This window comes from Dendropsophus ebraccatus, chromosome 1 (genome assembly GCF_027789765.1).
Source record: "Dendropsophus ebraccatus isolate aDenEbr1 chromosome 1, aDenEbr1.pat, whole genome shotgun sequence".
NCBI classification, from domain to species: domain Eukaryota; kingdom Metazoa; phylum Chordata; class Amphibia; order Anura; family Hylidae; genus Dendropsophus; species Dendropsophus ebraccatus.
This window is the reverse complement of record NC_091454.1, coordinates 77,523,982-77,540,348: the sequence shown is the minus strand read 5'-3', so window position 1 is coordinate 77,540,348 and position 16,367 is coordinate 77,523,982. Positions and strand designations below refer to the sequence as shown.

The 16,367-nt window shown below is 37.7% G+C and overlaps 1 protein-coding gene across 3 annotated transcripts in view; it reads right to left on the bottom strand.

Annotated features, from left to right (window-relative positions):
* Positions 1-16,367, bottom strand: part of CFAP54 (cilia and flagella associated protein 54) — a 258,255-nt gene that overhangs the window by 55,721 nt on the left and 186,167 nt on the right. For all 3 annotated transcript variants that reach the window (XM_069973813.1, XM_069973829.1, XM_069973821.1), the window contains exons 51-57: positions 15,560-15,639; positions 15,016-15,185; positions 14,120-14,207; positions 12,813-12,960; positions 11,876-12,033; positions 7,136-7,309; positions 666-783 (exon numbers count right to left, since the gene is read on the bottom strand). In XM_069973813.1, coding sequence (XP_069829914.1) covers positions 666-783; positions 7,136-7,309; positions 11,876-12,033; positions 12,813-12,960; positions 14,120-14,207; positions 15,016-15,185; positions 15,560-15,639 — 936 coding nt within the window. The remainder of the gene's footprint in view (positions 1-665; positions 784-7,135; positions 7,310-11,875; positions 12,034-12,812; positions 12,961-14,119; positions 14,208-15,015; positions 15,186-15,559; positions 15,640-16,367) is intronic.

Here is a 16,367-nt window from a genome sequence, read left to right as displayed (position 1 = left end):
CCAGGGGCAGCTAAACTGGGATGAAACTGGAATATTGCTGGCGAGTTACCATTACATGTCCAAAAAAACTATTTTAGTACTTTTTTAAAGACAAAAATGTAACTTTGTCATTGATTACAGAAGACCCAAAATCTAAATGAAACTGAATCAGATCAAGATCACTAATGCAATGTTTAGAATGAAGTGTTAATTAAAATGATGCATAATTAATGCTTGGATTGCAAATAAATGCAGACATATTTGCAGACTGCAAAAAAAGAAAACGTAGAAAAGCCAAAGTCTTGTTTATGAATCTCCTTTACACAGAAGCAAATTAGAACAACTTCTTCTACTGTACAGCATTTCATAAATGCAATAAAAGCTGGATAATGGCCAAAAGATATAAGCATTCAGTGGGTAATTTTGCATCAGTTTGTTTCCCCCTCTGCTTGTTCTAAAGCTCTAAACAATTACTATTCTAGTCTTGAGAGAACAATATAAGCTCATTGATTGCAGAATACAGAGGAGCACATTTCATAATCAATATGATGGTAGGATTTGTATAGATAATTATACCTATTTCTATGCAGAGTCAACAATGGTCTTTGAAAAGGCCTTCTTAAAAAGATAACAAAGCAGGAATCACAAAACACAGATCATGCCTATTACAGATGTGACACGCTTACCTATTCTCATTTGTGCTTTTGCCAGTAGACAAATTTGCGGCAAGTATATGTTCTTTAGAGATGGCCAGGAAGATGATGGTGTTGCATTATGTTCAATAGTTTCACCAAGATATACAAGCTGTAACAAATGTGAAAGCTATGTCTTTATTATCTTTCAAAATTTACCATTTCAATCAAATTACAATTCAGAGAATATAATTACTCCCCAAACCCTGCTAAAAAGTGCCATGGCTCCCAAGTCTCTGGGAACTTTTTTCCCCTGCTCAGCATAAATGTATTATGCTTAAATAATGTGGGCACAACACTATTTCTCAGTTAAGATGAACGCCCACATGACCAAATTATTGACTCTCCACATCCTACAGTTACCACTGTGTGGAGCAGAAGTCAATTTTCTCCATGTATTTCTATGAGAGGCTTGATAAGAGTCTCAGAGATCCACAGAAGACAGTGGCTTAAGGCAAAAAGGAATTAAACTGTAGATTAATGGACATTCAATATAACACAGTTATGAAAAAAGTAAAAGAGGAATCGATTGCTATACAAGCTGAATTAAAAAAAAAGAAGAAAAAATAGATAAATTTGTATGTGATAAAACTGCTTCAACACATAAAGAATCTTTCATTGGTCAACAGAGTATTAGAAAGGGGGAGAAACCATACTCGACATTAAAACCCATAGGCTTTTGGCTGTCCAATTCAGGATCGGACTTGTAACCAGCATGACAAGCGATTTCATGATGTTATGATGTCACTGACAGCCAAGTGGCTACTACAGGGGCAACCATTTTGAAAACATACAAGAAGGAGGACTGAAAGGAGAAAATAAATACAACAAAAGGAAAAAAGAAATATGCCCCCTTGGGGTAGTTAAAGGGAACCAATCGGCACAATCTTGCTGATATAGCTCCCAGCTGCACCAAATAGATCTCCTATGCAGCATCCCTACCATATCAGCAGAATCTTTAGGGGTACCTGTAAATCCAGGAAAAACATCTTTCATAATTTGTGTGGCCTGGACATCTGATTAGTTGTGCCATATAAAGACATTGCAAGCGAGTGCCAATCTCACTGATCAGTGCTTGTTTGTTTCCTAATATGGCCTCATATCAGGCTGTCTAAAAGGACCCTTAGAAAGTAAATCGATGCACTGAATTCTACATTTTTCAAATTCCTAACATTACACACACAATTATTAAAGGGAACCAATCCGCATGATTGTGCTGATATACTGTAGCTCCCAGCTGCACAAAATATACTTCCTATGCAGCTCACCTACCATATCAGCGGTGTCTTCAGGGGTATCTGTATATCCAGAAAGAAACTTTTTTTTATTCTTGCACGCAAGGCAGGGAGAAAGGCGTGTCTAGTTACATCAGGGTCTCCGCCCAAATGACTAATTCTTGAGTACTCGTTTGCAGCGTCTTTACACAGCACAACTAATCAAGTGCCCAGGCCACACAAATTATCCCGGTAAATTTATTGCTATTGGTTGCACATCTCCTGTTTACACTGGAAGTGGAGAAGAGCAAATCTCCCTCTCGGGTTCACATAAACCCGATCGTGTGGAATTTGATAACTGACAGATGCAGAAATTGGATGCAGCCCTGGGGAGTCCTGGAAAACATTGATAAGGCTGTATCCATGTTTTCCTGGCAGCTCTATGGCTGCATCCAACTTCTTCGGCCAAGGGTAATCAAATTTGCTGAGCTTTAACAGGGAGATGTGCTCCCGGTAAACGGCAAGCGGTCGTTCTCTGCTCCTCGGCCTCATAGCTGACACTTTTACATGGGCTGATTACACTGGACAATGAGGATATTGCTTCCTGAAAACTCTTCAGTGTATATTAAGTAATTTCTGTAACTAATCATGAAATGCACCTTGAAGTTTTCCTATGACATGCCATTTTTTGGAGAAATCTTCTGTTTTAGTCTTTTTGTATCATATTTTCAAACTATTGCCCACAATATATGTGCTGTTATGTAATTGATACAACAAGCAAGCAAAGGAATTCCTTGCTTTTCATTGAAGTTACAAAACTTCGGTGGAATTGTTACAGACTAGGCATGTCTGGACACTGCCTGCAGAGGCTCGAAAATCTGCTTGCAAAGATTCTGCAAGTTATTTTAAATCTAAGCAGCTATAAACTACTACAGTGCAATCTGATATAGCTAAAATAACTCATCAGTGTCAGAACAGTACCCATACCTTATCTTACATTTGTTGAGAGTACACACTCAGAGTGTCACTGTTGTTATAACTTTCAAAATCTAAATCAACAGTGGATGTGAAATAAAGAAAGTTTGCAATTTACATTGATTATTTTTCTTAGTTATGGAAAACACAGCACTTCCTGTATTTAAAGAGACTAAACAGGAAGTCTCCTGGTTCCCAGGTCATCTACATGCTCATAGGGAAGGCAGTCATTTTATTGATGGACACATTGAGCCATGACACTCTGTACTGGCCAGGACTTCATGCAACCAGCAGAAGACTAAAAAGCTGTCTTCAGAAGACTGGACCTGGATTTCAGGTAAGTTCAGCTTTGTTTTAAAGGATGATAACCAAAATGAATAAATGATGAATATTGCAAACTTGCTTTATATCACATCTACTGTTGATTTAGATTTTGAAAGTTATAAGAACTGTAAAAGTTTAAGCCTTAAAAAAACGCACCATGGCATCTCTCATCATGAAAGTTTATGAGCTGCACTTTGGATGCTAGTTTGGTAATCAAGACTAATCTTGGGCTCTTCACAACTGCGAGATGTGCTGTTAATCTTAGAGGATGGCTGAGAGGTTCTCACAAGGTAATGCCATTAGCTGTCCCATTAATTTATAAATGAATAATAATAATAATAATATGGTGGGAACAGAAGGATCTTGTGACTGTTTCTTGTGTCTAACCAATGTCTCTGGCTTATAGGGAAAATATGAATATTCTTTATTTATTGTTTTAAAAGATATATAAAAAACACACACTCACACAGGCACCAACACTGGGGTCTGTGTGACGTCACATGAAAAGAATTTGTTACAAAACGGACACTTATGACCACACAAATGCAAAAAATGGGATCCCAGAACACCCCCAAATGAATATATCTAAAATAGTGATGTTGCCATCATGCAATGCCCCCCCCCCCCCTCCCCACACATGGAATAAAAATCAATAAGTATATATACAGTCAGGCTGGGTTCACACTATGTATATTTGAGGCTGTATTTGGTCCTCATGTCAGGTCCTCGTAGCAACCAAAACCAGGAGTGGATTAAAAACACAGAAAAGATCTGTTCACACAATGTTGAAATTGAGTGGATGGCCGCCATATAACAGTAAATAACTGCCATTATTTCAATATAACAGCCGTTGTTTTAAAATAACAGCACATATTTGCCATTAAATGACGGCCATCCACTCAATTACAACATTATGTGAACAGAGCCTTTCTGTGTTTTCAATCCACTGCTTGTTTTGGTTGCTATACAGCCTCAAACATACGTAGTGTGAACATAGCCTGATCAAAGTGCAAGTTCTCAAACCATGTAACAGGGCTCAAATAGTTAATACAACCAATAGGCAGTAACATGAGAGGGAGAAAATACACATTGAGGGTACAAACCCACACACCGTATAAGCAGCTTATTTACTGCTGCGATACGCAGCAAATACGCAGCAAATACGCAACAAACACGCAACAAATACGCAGCAGATTAGATCTAAATAACTGGACACAGCATCAAATCTGCACCACCAAATCTGCTTCAAATCTGCTGCGTTTTTGCTGCGTATCTGCTGTGTATACGGTGTGTGGGTTTGTATAAGTATGCAACATCACAAGGACGGGGGGGGGGGGGGGGGGGGGTTGACAGTAAGGCACCAGTTCACCTATCACACATCCCCTGCCACAAACCTGTGAACCAGCATTGGAGGGTCTCAGGTCCACTTGACGCACGCACCTGACACTCGTTTCACTACAATGCCTGTGTGTGTTTTTTTATATCTTCTAAAACAATAAATAAAGAATATTCATATTTTCCCTATAAACGCTTCCCTTTTGTTTATATATATTGAAATGTGCGTTGTTGTTTTTTTTTTATTGTGTTGGGGATTTTTTTCTTTGTTAATCTGCTATCACTTGTTACAAAAGTTTGTCTTTAGAAGCCGCCACAATGACTTACCACAGCTTATTGAACAGGTTGACAAATGGGGTCTGAGTAAATTGCATGGAAATCATTCCAGGATTTTTGCAAGAATTTCCTTTGCAACTACCAAGCATTAAACTACATCAGATTGGCTGACAACCTTCTTAAAGTTACAAAGTGATAAAGTGCAACATGTCATTGAAAATGTATTTTCTGCAGTTCATTGGGTGACAAGTATACAGTACATGTTAAATACTCATAAGTCACTAAATGAGTCAAGGCTCACTTGGCCTGGTTGTGTGTAGTCACAACCAACTTAATTGCATGTGTTCACCATATATTGTGAGGCTGATACCAGGGTCTATACAATACACCAATCAATAGTGCTGTTAAGCAATACATAATATCATGAACAGATTTTCCTATTTACAAAAAGTAGTAAGATCAATTTGAGTAGATTTGTCACAGGACAGGCTGAACATAAACAACTGAGGAGTATACAACAATTGTCCATTGGTCTTCTAGGTTTTAGTGTCATAAATCATTTTTCTAATAAAGATGAGAATGTGGGATGCTTATTAGCTGGCCTCCGACCGGATGATGGAAAGGAAGATGTTGATGAAAGAATAATAAACATTTCACAGGAGATGTACCCACCACATTCTCTCTCCCCTTGCCTGCCAATAGTTCTCTGAACACATTTCTTTTGTTAATGAACTTATTGCGTAACCTTTAAACAAGGAAAGTACTGAGATGAAGGTGTGATGATGTGCTCAGTGTAAGCGTAAAACAGCTGTTACCGTCTCTGTAGCCAGAAAAAACATATATAATAGAAAAGTGTGGTTAGTACAATGACTTTAGTTTTTAAATGGAATACATTTTTCAGGGTTTAGGATCCACTCCCATTCAGCTTGCCTGTTTTGCAGGAGTTTCCTCCAGGTACCCTTAACCCCTAGGTGAGCCTGGGCGTACCTGTATGTCCTGGGCCGCCTAGGGATGTTCAGAGCGGTGCCGCGCAGCGGCCCCACTCTGAACCGCCGTGGTCCCGGGTGCCACTCGTAGCCCGAGACCGTGGCTATTAACGAGAACGGTCAGATCGCCGTGCCCACTAATTAAGTAATCGGATGTAGCTGTCAAAGTTGACAGCTGCATCCGATTACTTACTGCAGCTCCCGGAGGAGCAATCCCCACATCCGGCTCGGGCCGGGATCTGCGCCATAATGGCTCGGCACTCGATTGCTTCTGGCTGCAGCAGCCGGAAGCAATCCAGTGCCTATCTCATTGATCTATGCTGTATAATTATACAGCATAGATCTCAATGAGAGATCAGTGTACTTATACTAGAAGTCCCCCAGGGGGGCTTCTAGTATAAGTGTAAATTAATAATCATTATTAATGTCATTAATGTATCACATTTCTGATCTCGCACGGTAAACGGCGTAAGCGCAAAAAAATCCCAAAGTGCAAAATTGCTCATTTTTGGTCGCATCAAATCCAGAAAAATTGTAATAAAAAGCTATCAAAAAGTCGCATATGCGTAATAAAGGTACTGATAGAAACCATTGTTAACAATGGTTTGATTTTTTTACAAGCCATCACATAATATAAAAGTTATACGTTACATATCGTTATGATCGTAACAACTTGAGGAACATATATAACAAGTCAGTTTTACCCCAGGGTGAGCGGCATAAAAACAAAAACCCTCCAGATAAAAGAAATGCGTTTTTTTTTTTTTTCAAGTTCACCACACATTGAAATTTTTTCTGGTTTTGCAGTGTACTTTATAAAAAAATTTAGCCTGTCATTGCAAAGTACAATTGGTGGTGCAAAAAATAAGGGCTCATGTGGGTCTCTAGGTGAAAAAATGCAACTGCTATGGCCTTTTAAGTACAAGGAGGAAAAAACGAAAACACAAAAATTGAAATTGGCCCGGTCCTCTAAGGGTTAATCTCTCTCCTAGAAAACTTGAAAGGGTCATCCCACCAAGAAAGTGTTGTTTTGAATTCCCTATTAGGGCACATGGATATTATAGCGCACATGGTTACCATAGAGGGGTTACTCTGATCAGAGATAGGAGGATAACTGTGAACAAAGTGTTTTTGCTCTAGCAGACCAAACCTGCCCAAGTATTACCTATACTGCTACATCTACCTCAGCAGGGCACAGCATCTTAATGTGATAACAGATCATTATCTGGGATCTACGATTTCATGCCTACTTAGACACTTTCACTTCATAGAGCGGTCAATGTATGGAAACATGTATTTTATCACTGTATACTGTAGAAATTCATAATACAAGTAAATGTACAGATATAATTACCTGTTTAATGATGAGTTCATGTGCCAATTTGTAATTGTTGAACTGCTTTGTCCAAAACAATTGCTGGTCCTCATTATTTTCCATTAAATCAGCTGAAAGAATCAAGCTCTGAGCCAATGTTAAGTATGCCACAGGAGACATGAAGCACTTTCCTTGTAGCAAGTTGATGATATTCTGTTAAAATAGACAAAACCGCTTTTTAAATTGAATAGTAAAGTTTCTTCTTACAGAACATGCTGTTTAATTGACCTCCAAATTTGCTATATAAAATAAAGAAAATAAGATCAAAATACAAAATAAGGCTATGTTCACACAACGTACAGTATGTGTTGTAGAGATGTGTTGTTGCAACGGCCGTGATATATACAGCACACACTTTGTATGTGAAAGCATAAAATCCCGGCCAAGTGTATACACATGGTATACACTCCGGCCAGCATCCCTAGCGGCCCCGAAAGAAACTGACATGTCAGTTTTCTGCAGCCGCTATTCAGTGGATAGCGGCCGCAAAAACCCTGTCAGTACACACAATAGAGCATGTGGCTCAGGACGCACGCTCCATTGTGAGCAGCAGGGAATTTAGATGCGGATGTTCACGGAACATAGCCTAAGATCAGATATTGACCTACTGCTCAAATATTAGGGGACATTTACTAAAGGCCCCATACACCTTCAATAACTGATGGCCAAGCCATTGTCCAGCTGTCTTTTATATCTCTTGCCTGCTGCACATGTTTCTATAAAGAGGAACGTTTGGCACGGCCGAGCATTGTTATGTTATCTATGGGAAGAGGAGAGGTAAGCCGCAATAAGAGTACTCTTGCCGCAGCTTATGTCTTTCTGAACAAAGGGGTGAAGAATCATGGCTGACCTCTATCACCACCGATATATTCTGTCTATGGTGGTTTTAGACGCCCATATAGACGCTTAACTGATGCGAAAATTTGGTGCTGAAAGTCTAAAGTGTATTGGGGACCTTGAGACTAGCACCAGTCTTAATTAAATTCTACTTATGTCAGGTTTGGCAGATTTATTTAACCTCCTTTGATATCCGGATTTACTTTCACTTTTAAAGGACAACTCCGGCAGGACCTATAAAAAATAAAAAACACAGAAACAGCCTTTTCATTGGCTGGAGCGCATGGCTTCCAGCAAGCTCAGCCAATCAGGGGGGGGGGGATCGGGCCAAACCGCTTATTAAATTTATACACATTACAAAGTTATATAACTTTGTAATGTGTGTTAAATAACCTAAAAAAGAAAATTGCTGAAGTTGCCCTTTAAGTTTGTTCTATCTATGGAGCCATATGAGGGCTTATTTTTTGCTGGACTAATTGTACTTTCTCATGAAATATAATATAAATATAAAATAAAATGTACAAAGAAAGTATAAAAAAAATGTGGGGTGAAGTAATAAAAAAGAGCAATTTATCAAACCTTGGGGGGTTGTGTTTTTGCACTCTACAAGATGCAGGAAAAGTGCTAGGTTATCTTTATCTGTGTGTCAGTGTGAATACATATATCAAATGTAGATAGATTTTGTTTTATTTTAATACTTGTAAAGTTTTTGTTTTTTTTTATGAATATGCTTAACATTCTTCTGCTCTAAGCCCTATAATCTTTTTTCTTTTTCTGTCTATGGGGCTGTATAATGGCTTATTTTTGTGCCATGGTCCATAGTTTTTAACTGTACTATTTTGGTTTACAGTAGGACCTTTTGATCTCATTTTATGTATGGTGCGACCAAAAATAGGCAATTTTGGTGTTTTGTTTTTTCCCCCGCTTACACCATTTACCATGCAGGATCAATAACATAATATTACCAAATATGTTTATTTTTATAATTATTTAAAAAAAATTATTTGAAAAATGGGAAAAGGAGGTGATTTGAAGTTTTTTAATGTTTTTTTTTTTTATTTTTATTTATTATTTTACACTTTTTAAGTCCCCCTAGGGACCTTTCATATGAAAATGTTGATTACTAATAATAGTCTACACAATGTTATAGCACTGCACAGATCAGTGAAGTGGATGCTCTGCTAACAGAGTGTAAGACAGACACTTTAGGAGTATCAGAAGGTAAGTATAGACCTTTGGCATGTTAAGTGACCTAATCATGTTTCAGGGTTGCCAATTGGAAATCTGACAGGTGCAACACCTATCATTGAGCCTGTTCAATCCTGCAATCGTGTTACACTGCAGCATTGAAAAAGTTAAATGACAGACACCACTAGGATCGCAAGTGTCAGTCATGAGCTCTGGAGGTCTGTAACATATAGTAGCCGACCTCTGCTGTCTATGGAGCGGGCTCAGATTCTTAACCCTCTCCATTTACCCTTCATGTTATCTCACATATATAGCAATATGGCTTATGTGAAAGGGGTAAAGATGCACGTCTGTTATAATAAATATAAATCTGGCACTTCTATGGCTTCCCATGTACCATGTACCATATCTATGTCAACTCCAAGCTGACAGACAGACCAAGAGTAGTGAGAAGACAAGCTCAAGCAGCTTCCAGTTTCTTTGTCAACCAATTACACACAGGTGAAACCTTCATTACACATCCCTGTCTCTGCCCAAAATATTTCCTGGTGCTTAGTAGAACAACTGGGGTCAAAGTGCCAATAACATGTCCAGCTCCTGACAGGCAGCCATTGTCTTTGTTTGTAGTGAACTTAAAACCTGCACTGATATATACTGAACCCATATTTTTAGCAACAGATCCATATTCCATTTGGGATTTGACAATGGTTGGGATTCAGTATGAAGGCCTTGTGGTGAACACTTTAATCTTGCCTTTGCTGGGAGCAACACATTGCCCCAACTGCTGGGGTGAAAATGTTGAAAGCAATCACATGACAGTCGGTCACTAGAGATGAGCGAACCTCGAGCACCAATAGCCGAAGAAGTTGGATGCAGCCCTAAGGCTGCCTGGAAAACATGGCTACAGCCATAGGCTGTATCCAAGCTTTCCAGGGCTCCCTAGGGCTGCATCCAACTTCTTTAGCCAGTGGTAATGCAGAGCGTTTAAATTCAGACAATTCTGAGTGTGTTTGGTGTTTACTCATCTCTATTGGTCACCACTAGTAGTTATACAAGGGACACTAACAGCATATTTTCAGCTGCATCACAGCTATATTACGACTGCTGTGTACATTCATCCCTTAACAGGCACTGACATTTCAGGAATCTTTGCACAGATCAATAGTACAAGTGCACAAGAGAAACTTTGTAATATATATTATCAGATAAAATGCTTCATTCTTCTATTATGAAACATCCCCCCTTTGGTCTTTAACTTTATAAAAACCAGCTCAGTCCCATCCTGTTGCTAGCTCAGGGATCAAGTCAGAAGCAAGGCAATTCTATGGAGGAGGGAGACAGGAGGGGGAGAACACAGGCAGAGAGAGAAACCGTGTTCCACTTCCTGCAACGCAATTACAGCAAAGCATGCAGCAGTGCACATTGTGTGCTGCTATTTTTTTGTTATACTGAATGTGGGCCTGTGGGGTTTGTGTGCCAGAGCTGCCTTTTATTCCCAGTCCAGCCTTGAGCTAGTGACACCAGAGATCATAGAACTTTATACAACCAAATTATCTGTTAGAGCGATTAGTGATAAGTTTTCAGTTATTTCCTTGTTTTTCTAATACTTCTCATTTATTTTATATATCATTACATACTTGCGGACTACAAACATTGGCTCTCTAACTGCTGTGAAACTACAAGTCCTGCATGACATATCAGTTGCAATTGCTATTGCTTTACAGAACTGACCTATACGTGTATTCAGACTAAACTACACATTTTCAGAAGGATAATACATCATACAGAAACATTACTAATTCTAAAAACATTCATTAAATCACATAAAAGTAAAAGAATAACCACAGTATCTAAAAAAAGCTGTTTGTATTTTCTGAAGTTTCCTGTGTTGGTACAGTACATCTCAAGAGAATATGAAACATGTTTACTATGATCATGCTGAAATCCAAACTTATAACAATATTTGCCTAGTATTAGCAAGAGGGTAAGATCATCTATCAGTCTTCAGGCATAACACAGACTATAAATAAAACCTACTCTGCTTTCAGTTCTTTATACCAAGAAATTAGACACTTACATCAAAGTATTATATTCTAATATATTCTGCAGCACATACAACTTAACACTGCTTGTCCATACTTTTGAAAGCTTTGGCTAATGCTTTAGTTCACTTTCAGAAACACTATAGTCATATATGAAATGAAAACAGAAATTAGACAGCAAAATAGCAAATAAAAAAACAATCAAGGTAAATGTTGAGATTTTCTAGTCTATAGTCCAGCAGGTTATGTAACTGGAATAATAGACTTGCTTTTCAACACTGCTCCATAATTGAGGTTGTTTGTACTTCCACCATTCACATTTATTTCCTATATGCATGGCATTAGACAGTTTAAAAGCCACCTGTGCTGCCAGGTGGGTGCAATAGGCAGTGGCGTTGAACATTTTCATAAGGAATATGGGAGGCTGTCTGACTGACTGCTGCAGTAAAACTAGTAGAGAGCTGGAAAATGCAGGTGCACAAAAAATCCCATAGGTTACAGAGTTAAAAAATGAGTCCATTTCAAGACTAAGATATTACTATTGCTCGCTCAATTGGGCTGAAATGGTCTCTAAAGTTTGTAGTCAAGCAACACATCCTGAAAAGTAATACATATACAAGCAAGTTCACTGTGCAACAAATATGTAATGTACCTCCAGCATGAGCTGAACACCTTTCCTGGGATGTCCCTCTTGAATATCAAGGAAAGCTGCTTGCAGCATGAACTGAGCCTGGGTCTCAGAATCATTGAGTGTTTCAGCCTCTACAATACCCTCAGTTATCAGAGCTGAACCGTCAAGCTCATCCTGATCTGGAAATGTGATATAGAAAACATTACCTTACTATAACAGCAATCTTGTTTTGATAGCAACACATCTGTCAATACACATGCAAACTGACAGTAGAGTGTAACATTAATGTTAGAAAACTGTTAGGAACAACAGAGGAGCAATACAATGAGGATGTTAAGGCAGATCACATAGCCAACAGCCAATGGTGTCAGATAGACTTTTAAAAATACAATCTGAATTTAAATAGAAAGAAATACAATAGTAAAAATACAATCTGAATTTAAATAGAAAGAAAAAGTAAATCAATTTTATTAGCTCACTATTATAAAAAAGTGAAAAGATACTTCTGTCAGAACAACCTATGCTTAGTGAAGAATTAAGTATCAGTGCCCTATGTGTAATAGGGATGGAGGTGAAATGTTTATACCACAAAAACCCTTGGGTAACATCTGAATTGCAAACCAGGAAAGTGATGTAAATAAATTATAAAAGACCGAAACGCGTAAACAAGCAGAATGCTCTGCTTAAGGCTTAATGTGCAATTTTGGCATGTTTTCTGAGATAGAAAAATTGTCTGTTTCACATCTCAAAAATTACTGCTTTTTACCATTAGATTAAATTAAATTATTACAGGCATACAATTAAGTGCCAGGGACTCTTTTATTTTGACCATTTAAGTCTGAAAATATTTTTTTTTACTGATTCGCAAACTGCATAATAGCCTTTGCTGAAGCTCTTTGTTATAAACAATGCTATGCAGAAATGCTAGTTGTAAGGACAATAACTGCTGTGTTCATACCATTAAGTGCTATACCACATATCTGCCTTGTAAGAATGGCAACAAATGCAAGTCGACATTTTAACCATGTGTTTATGCCCAGGCGTTCTCTGGCTTCAGATTCATTTGGATGAATGGAAGCTGCTTCTTCACAAATTTCTTGTCTGATCTTAAAATGAAGTAGAATAGTTAAATTATGGTAATATACATTCAAACACCTAGCTCAGAAAGCAAAATATAAACTACGCCTTAACAAATAATGTGTTTTACATAGTATTATGACACTGAAATAAACAGCAAAAGCAGATACAGGCACAAATATGATGACACGTAAGCTAAATACTTTCTAGTTAACGTGATTGAAGAGGACCCGTCAGCAGCTTTTTGCTGCCTAAAATAAGGGCATTGTACAATTTGGCTTCTTTACCTGAATCAGGAGTTATAATTTTAATTTCAATCTGTTGTTCCAACACCATGATATAAGAAAATAAGGAGATAAAGACCCCAAAATCTTACCCTGGGCTGCAGAAACCCTTCTCTCTTAACACCCTGCATAAAAACGCTGACTCTGAACTTTGCAGGTCTTTTGCAGCCCAGGGTAACATGCTTATCTCCCAATTTGCATGAAACTTCTAAAGTTGATACCTCAGCACTGGATCAAAGCATTTAAATAAGAGTTACATTTCCTGATTCAGGGTAGGAAGAAGTGTTGTACACTTCTTTTACTTCAACAAAAAAAAAAAAATGTCAGGTCCGCTTTAATAATTGGAATAAGTGCCAAATAAAGGACTGAAATTGCATTGATCATGAACTTTGCAAAGCAAGTGCAGCTCTTTGGATTAAGTTACATTATGATCTTTTACAATAGACAGGAAACGAGGAGTGCTTTGTGATTCCGTGTTCTTAGGAAGTCAATGCGTTTGCTGTTAAATGTCAAGATGGTATATTTTTGTAGAAAGCCTTTGTTCTCAAACATAATTATTTAACTGGATATTGTCAAATATCAAAGGTATATAAACATGCATTAACAATTATATATATGGGCATGTATAATAACACATATTCTTTATGAGTAAGGTTTTTATTGTTTGCCATGATACTATGACAAACAATAAAAATAAAATATAGATATTACATGGGTATAAATACAGTACACCTAAAAATTTGAAATAGTGGAAAAGAATGGAAACAGTATAGAAGCAATAACCATATAAAGTATTATATATAGATATATATATATATAGAGAGAGAGAGAGAGGTGTTATACTTAATAGATCATTTAATACAGTTAAGAAAATATATACCGTAATAGCAAGTCTAGCACTTACTTGCCCATCTTTACTATCATGCTTAGCTTTATCTGCAAATAGTTCAGCTTCCTGAAGCATCTTCAGTGTGGAAAATGACATAGCAATGCTGCAATTATTAAGATAAGCAACGATTTACTGGTCATGTTGTATATATTACAACCTTTGGTTATGTAAAAATATACAAAAGGTAACAGCATCCAGGCGTTGTAAAGTGCAAAAAATAAAGTGCTTTACTCCATCATGGCAGTAACATGTTTTTTTGAATTTTTACAACCTTTGGTTATGTTCACACTACATAAGTTCTGCAGAAATCACGGCCATTGTCACAACGGCCGTGATTTCTTCGGTACTTACGTGTTGCTGCAGGCTGAGGGAATCCTGGCTAGAGTGTATACACTCCGGCTGGGATCCCTAGCGGTGCTGTAGAAAACTGACATGTCAGTTTTCAGCGGCCGCTATTCAGTGTATGGCGGGCGCAGAAAACCCTGTGGCTCCGGCCGCATGCTCCATTGTGTGCTGTGGGGAGTTCTGATGCGGGCACACACTGATGCGCCCGCATCAGAACTCAGCAGCGCTAAAGATCATCCGCTCATACTACGTCATACATTCACAGTGTTTTTTTATTTGGAGGCTTTAAGACAGGAAAGGTCAGCTATGGGTTTTTGGAAGGTAATCCACTTCTAAATCCACATATCAGCAATTATATCCACAGCAAATAAAATTTACATGTAAGGGCTCTGTGGAATTTCCACAGGAAATTTGCTGTGAACTTTGTGAACGTACCCTCTAATTTAGTTTGTCCAATTAGCTTAAGCCTTCAAGTTTTATCCAAACTCAAAACTTTCTTTTACCACCCCCAATTATATGATAGTCTGTTTCCCTATTCATGACTGTTCTCCCCGTGTGACACTTACCCTACTGCAATTTGCTGCCTTTGCCGTGCTATTTCAGAAAGTTGAAGATTTGCCTCTATTGCTATTTCCAGGTCGACTGCTGTACATTTTGAAAGCTGATACTTATATTTCTTCTCTACCTTATGAAAAATGCCTTTTACTCTTTCCTGAGCTTTTTTCAATAAGATGCCCTAAATAGAGAACGAAACAAACAGAAAATAGGTAAGACAATCGTCATGGTTTTCATTTTGGTACTACACAACTAAAAGGTAACCCCTTCCTAGGAATGTTTTAGAAAAGTAATGTGTTATAAGCTGTTTTTCGTAAATCTCTGTTCCTAAATCTTTGTGCAGCTTGTGATGTGTCCCACTTATAAATACCATTATACGGCTTAAGCTCCATAATGAAAACCCATATGGAAATAAAGAGGTTGTCCATGAGCTGCAACGTGTACCAATATTACTGAGAATTATAAATGACTCTGTGTGTTCATGGAGCCTTAGCAAACAATATCATAAACTCTGCATATCTCAAATGCTAAACTCATCCTTAACATGCAGCAAACCTTTAATTTTGGGAGTGTAAGATCTTGTTTAGATGCAAGTTGTATTGCAGCTGCATTTTCATCCTTGGATCCATTGTCTTCTACAAAAAAAAAAAGAAAAAAGAATATTATAATCTGGAATCATACATTTTAAGGCTCGATTCACACGTTGTAAGAGTGCGGCTGTATGTGCGGCTGTAATTGTGCGGCGGTATATTTGATGGTTCGTGTGTATGCTGGAAAGTATAGGATATGCGGCTGCACAGTGCACACTATGTATGAATCTACGGCCCTATCGTAAACGGACCCGTAAAAAATGAACAAGACCATTGTTTGCGGCTGAATATGCGGCCGTGGATTGACAGGCGGTCCGTACGGAGTACTTCAAAAATAGCCGGCAATGATGCCGAATGCCGATGCCTCTAATAGTTAATATATTAAATTAATCAAACACATTTTCTTTGTAATCAAGACACTTTCGTTGATCAATAATTTATTTCTAACGAATCCATCATTTTGCAATTAAATATACTGTTAAAAAAAATAGATATATAAATAAATGTATATTTATCTATATATTTATTTTTTGACAGTATATTGAATTGCACAATGATGGATTCGTTAGAAATAAATTATTGACCAACGAAACTGTATTTATTTCAACGAAAATGTGTTTTTTTAATTAAATATTAATTAGTACAGGAAGCTCTATAAGCCGGTAATTCATATGCCGGCAATAGAGCATTCTGTACTAATCATCACTTTACTTTAATGAAAACATCAAATGTTTCTTCTAATTATGTTATGACAATAACATTATTAGAAGAAA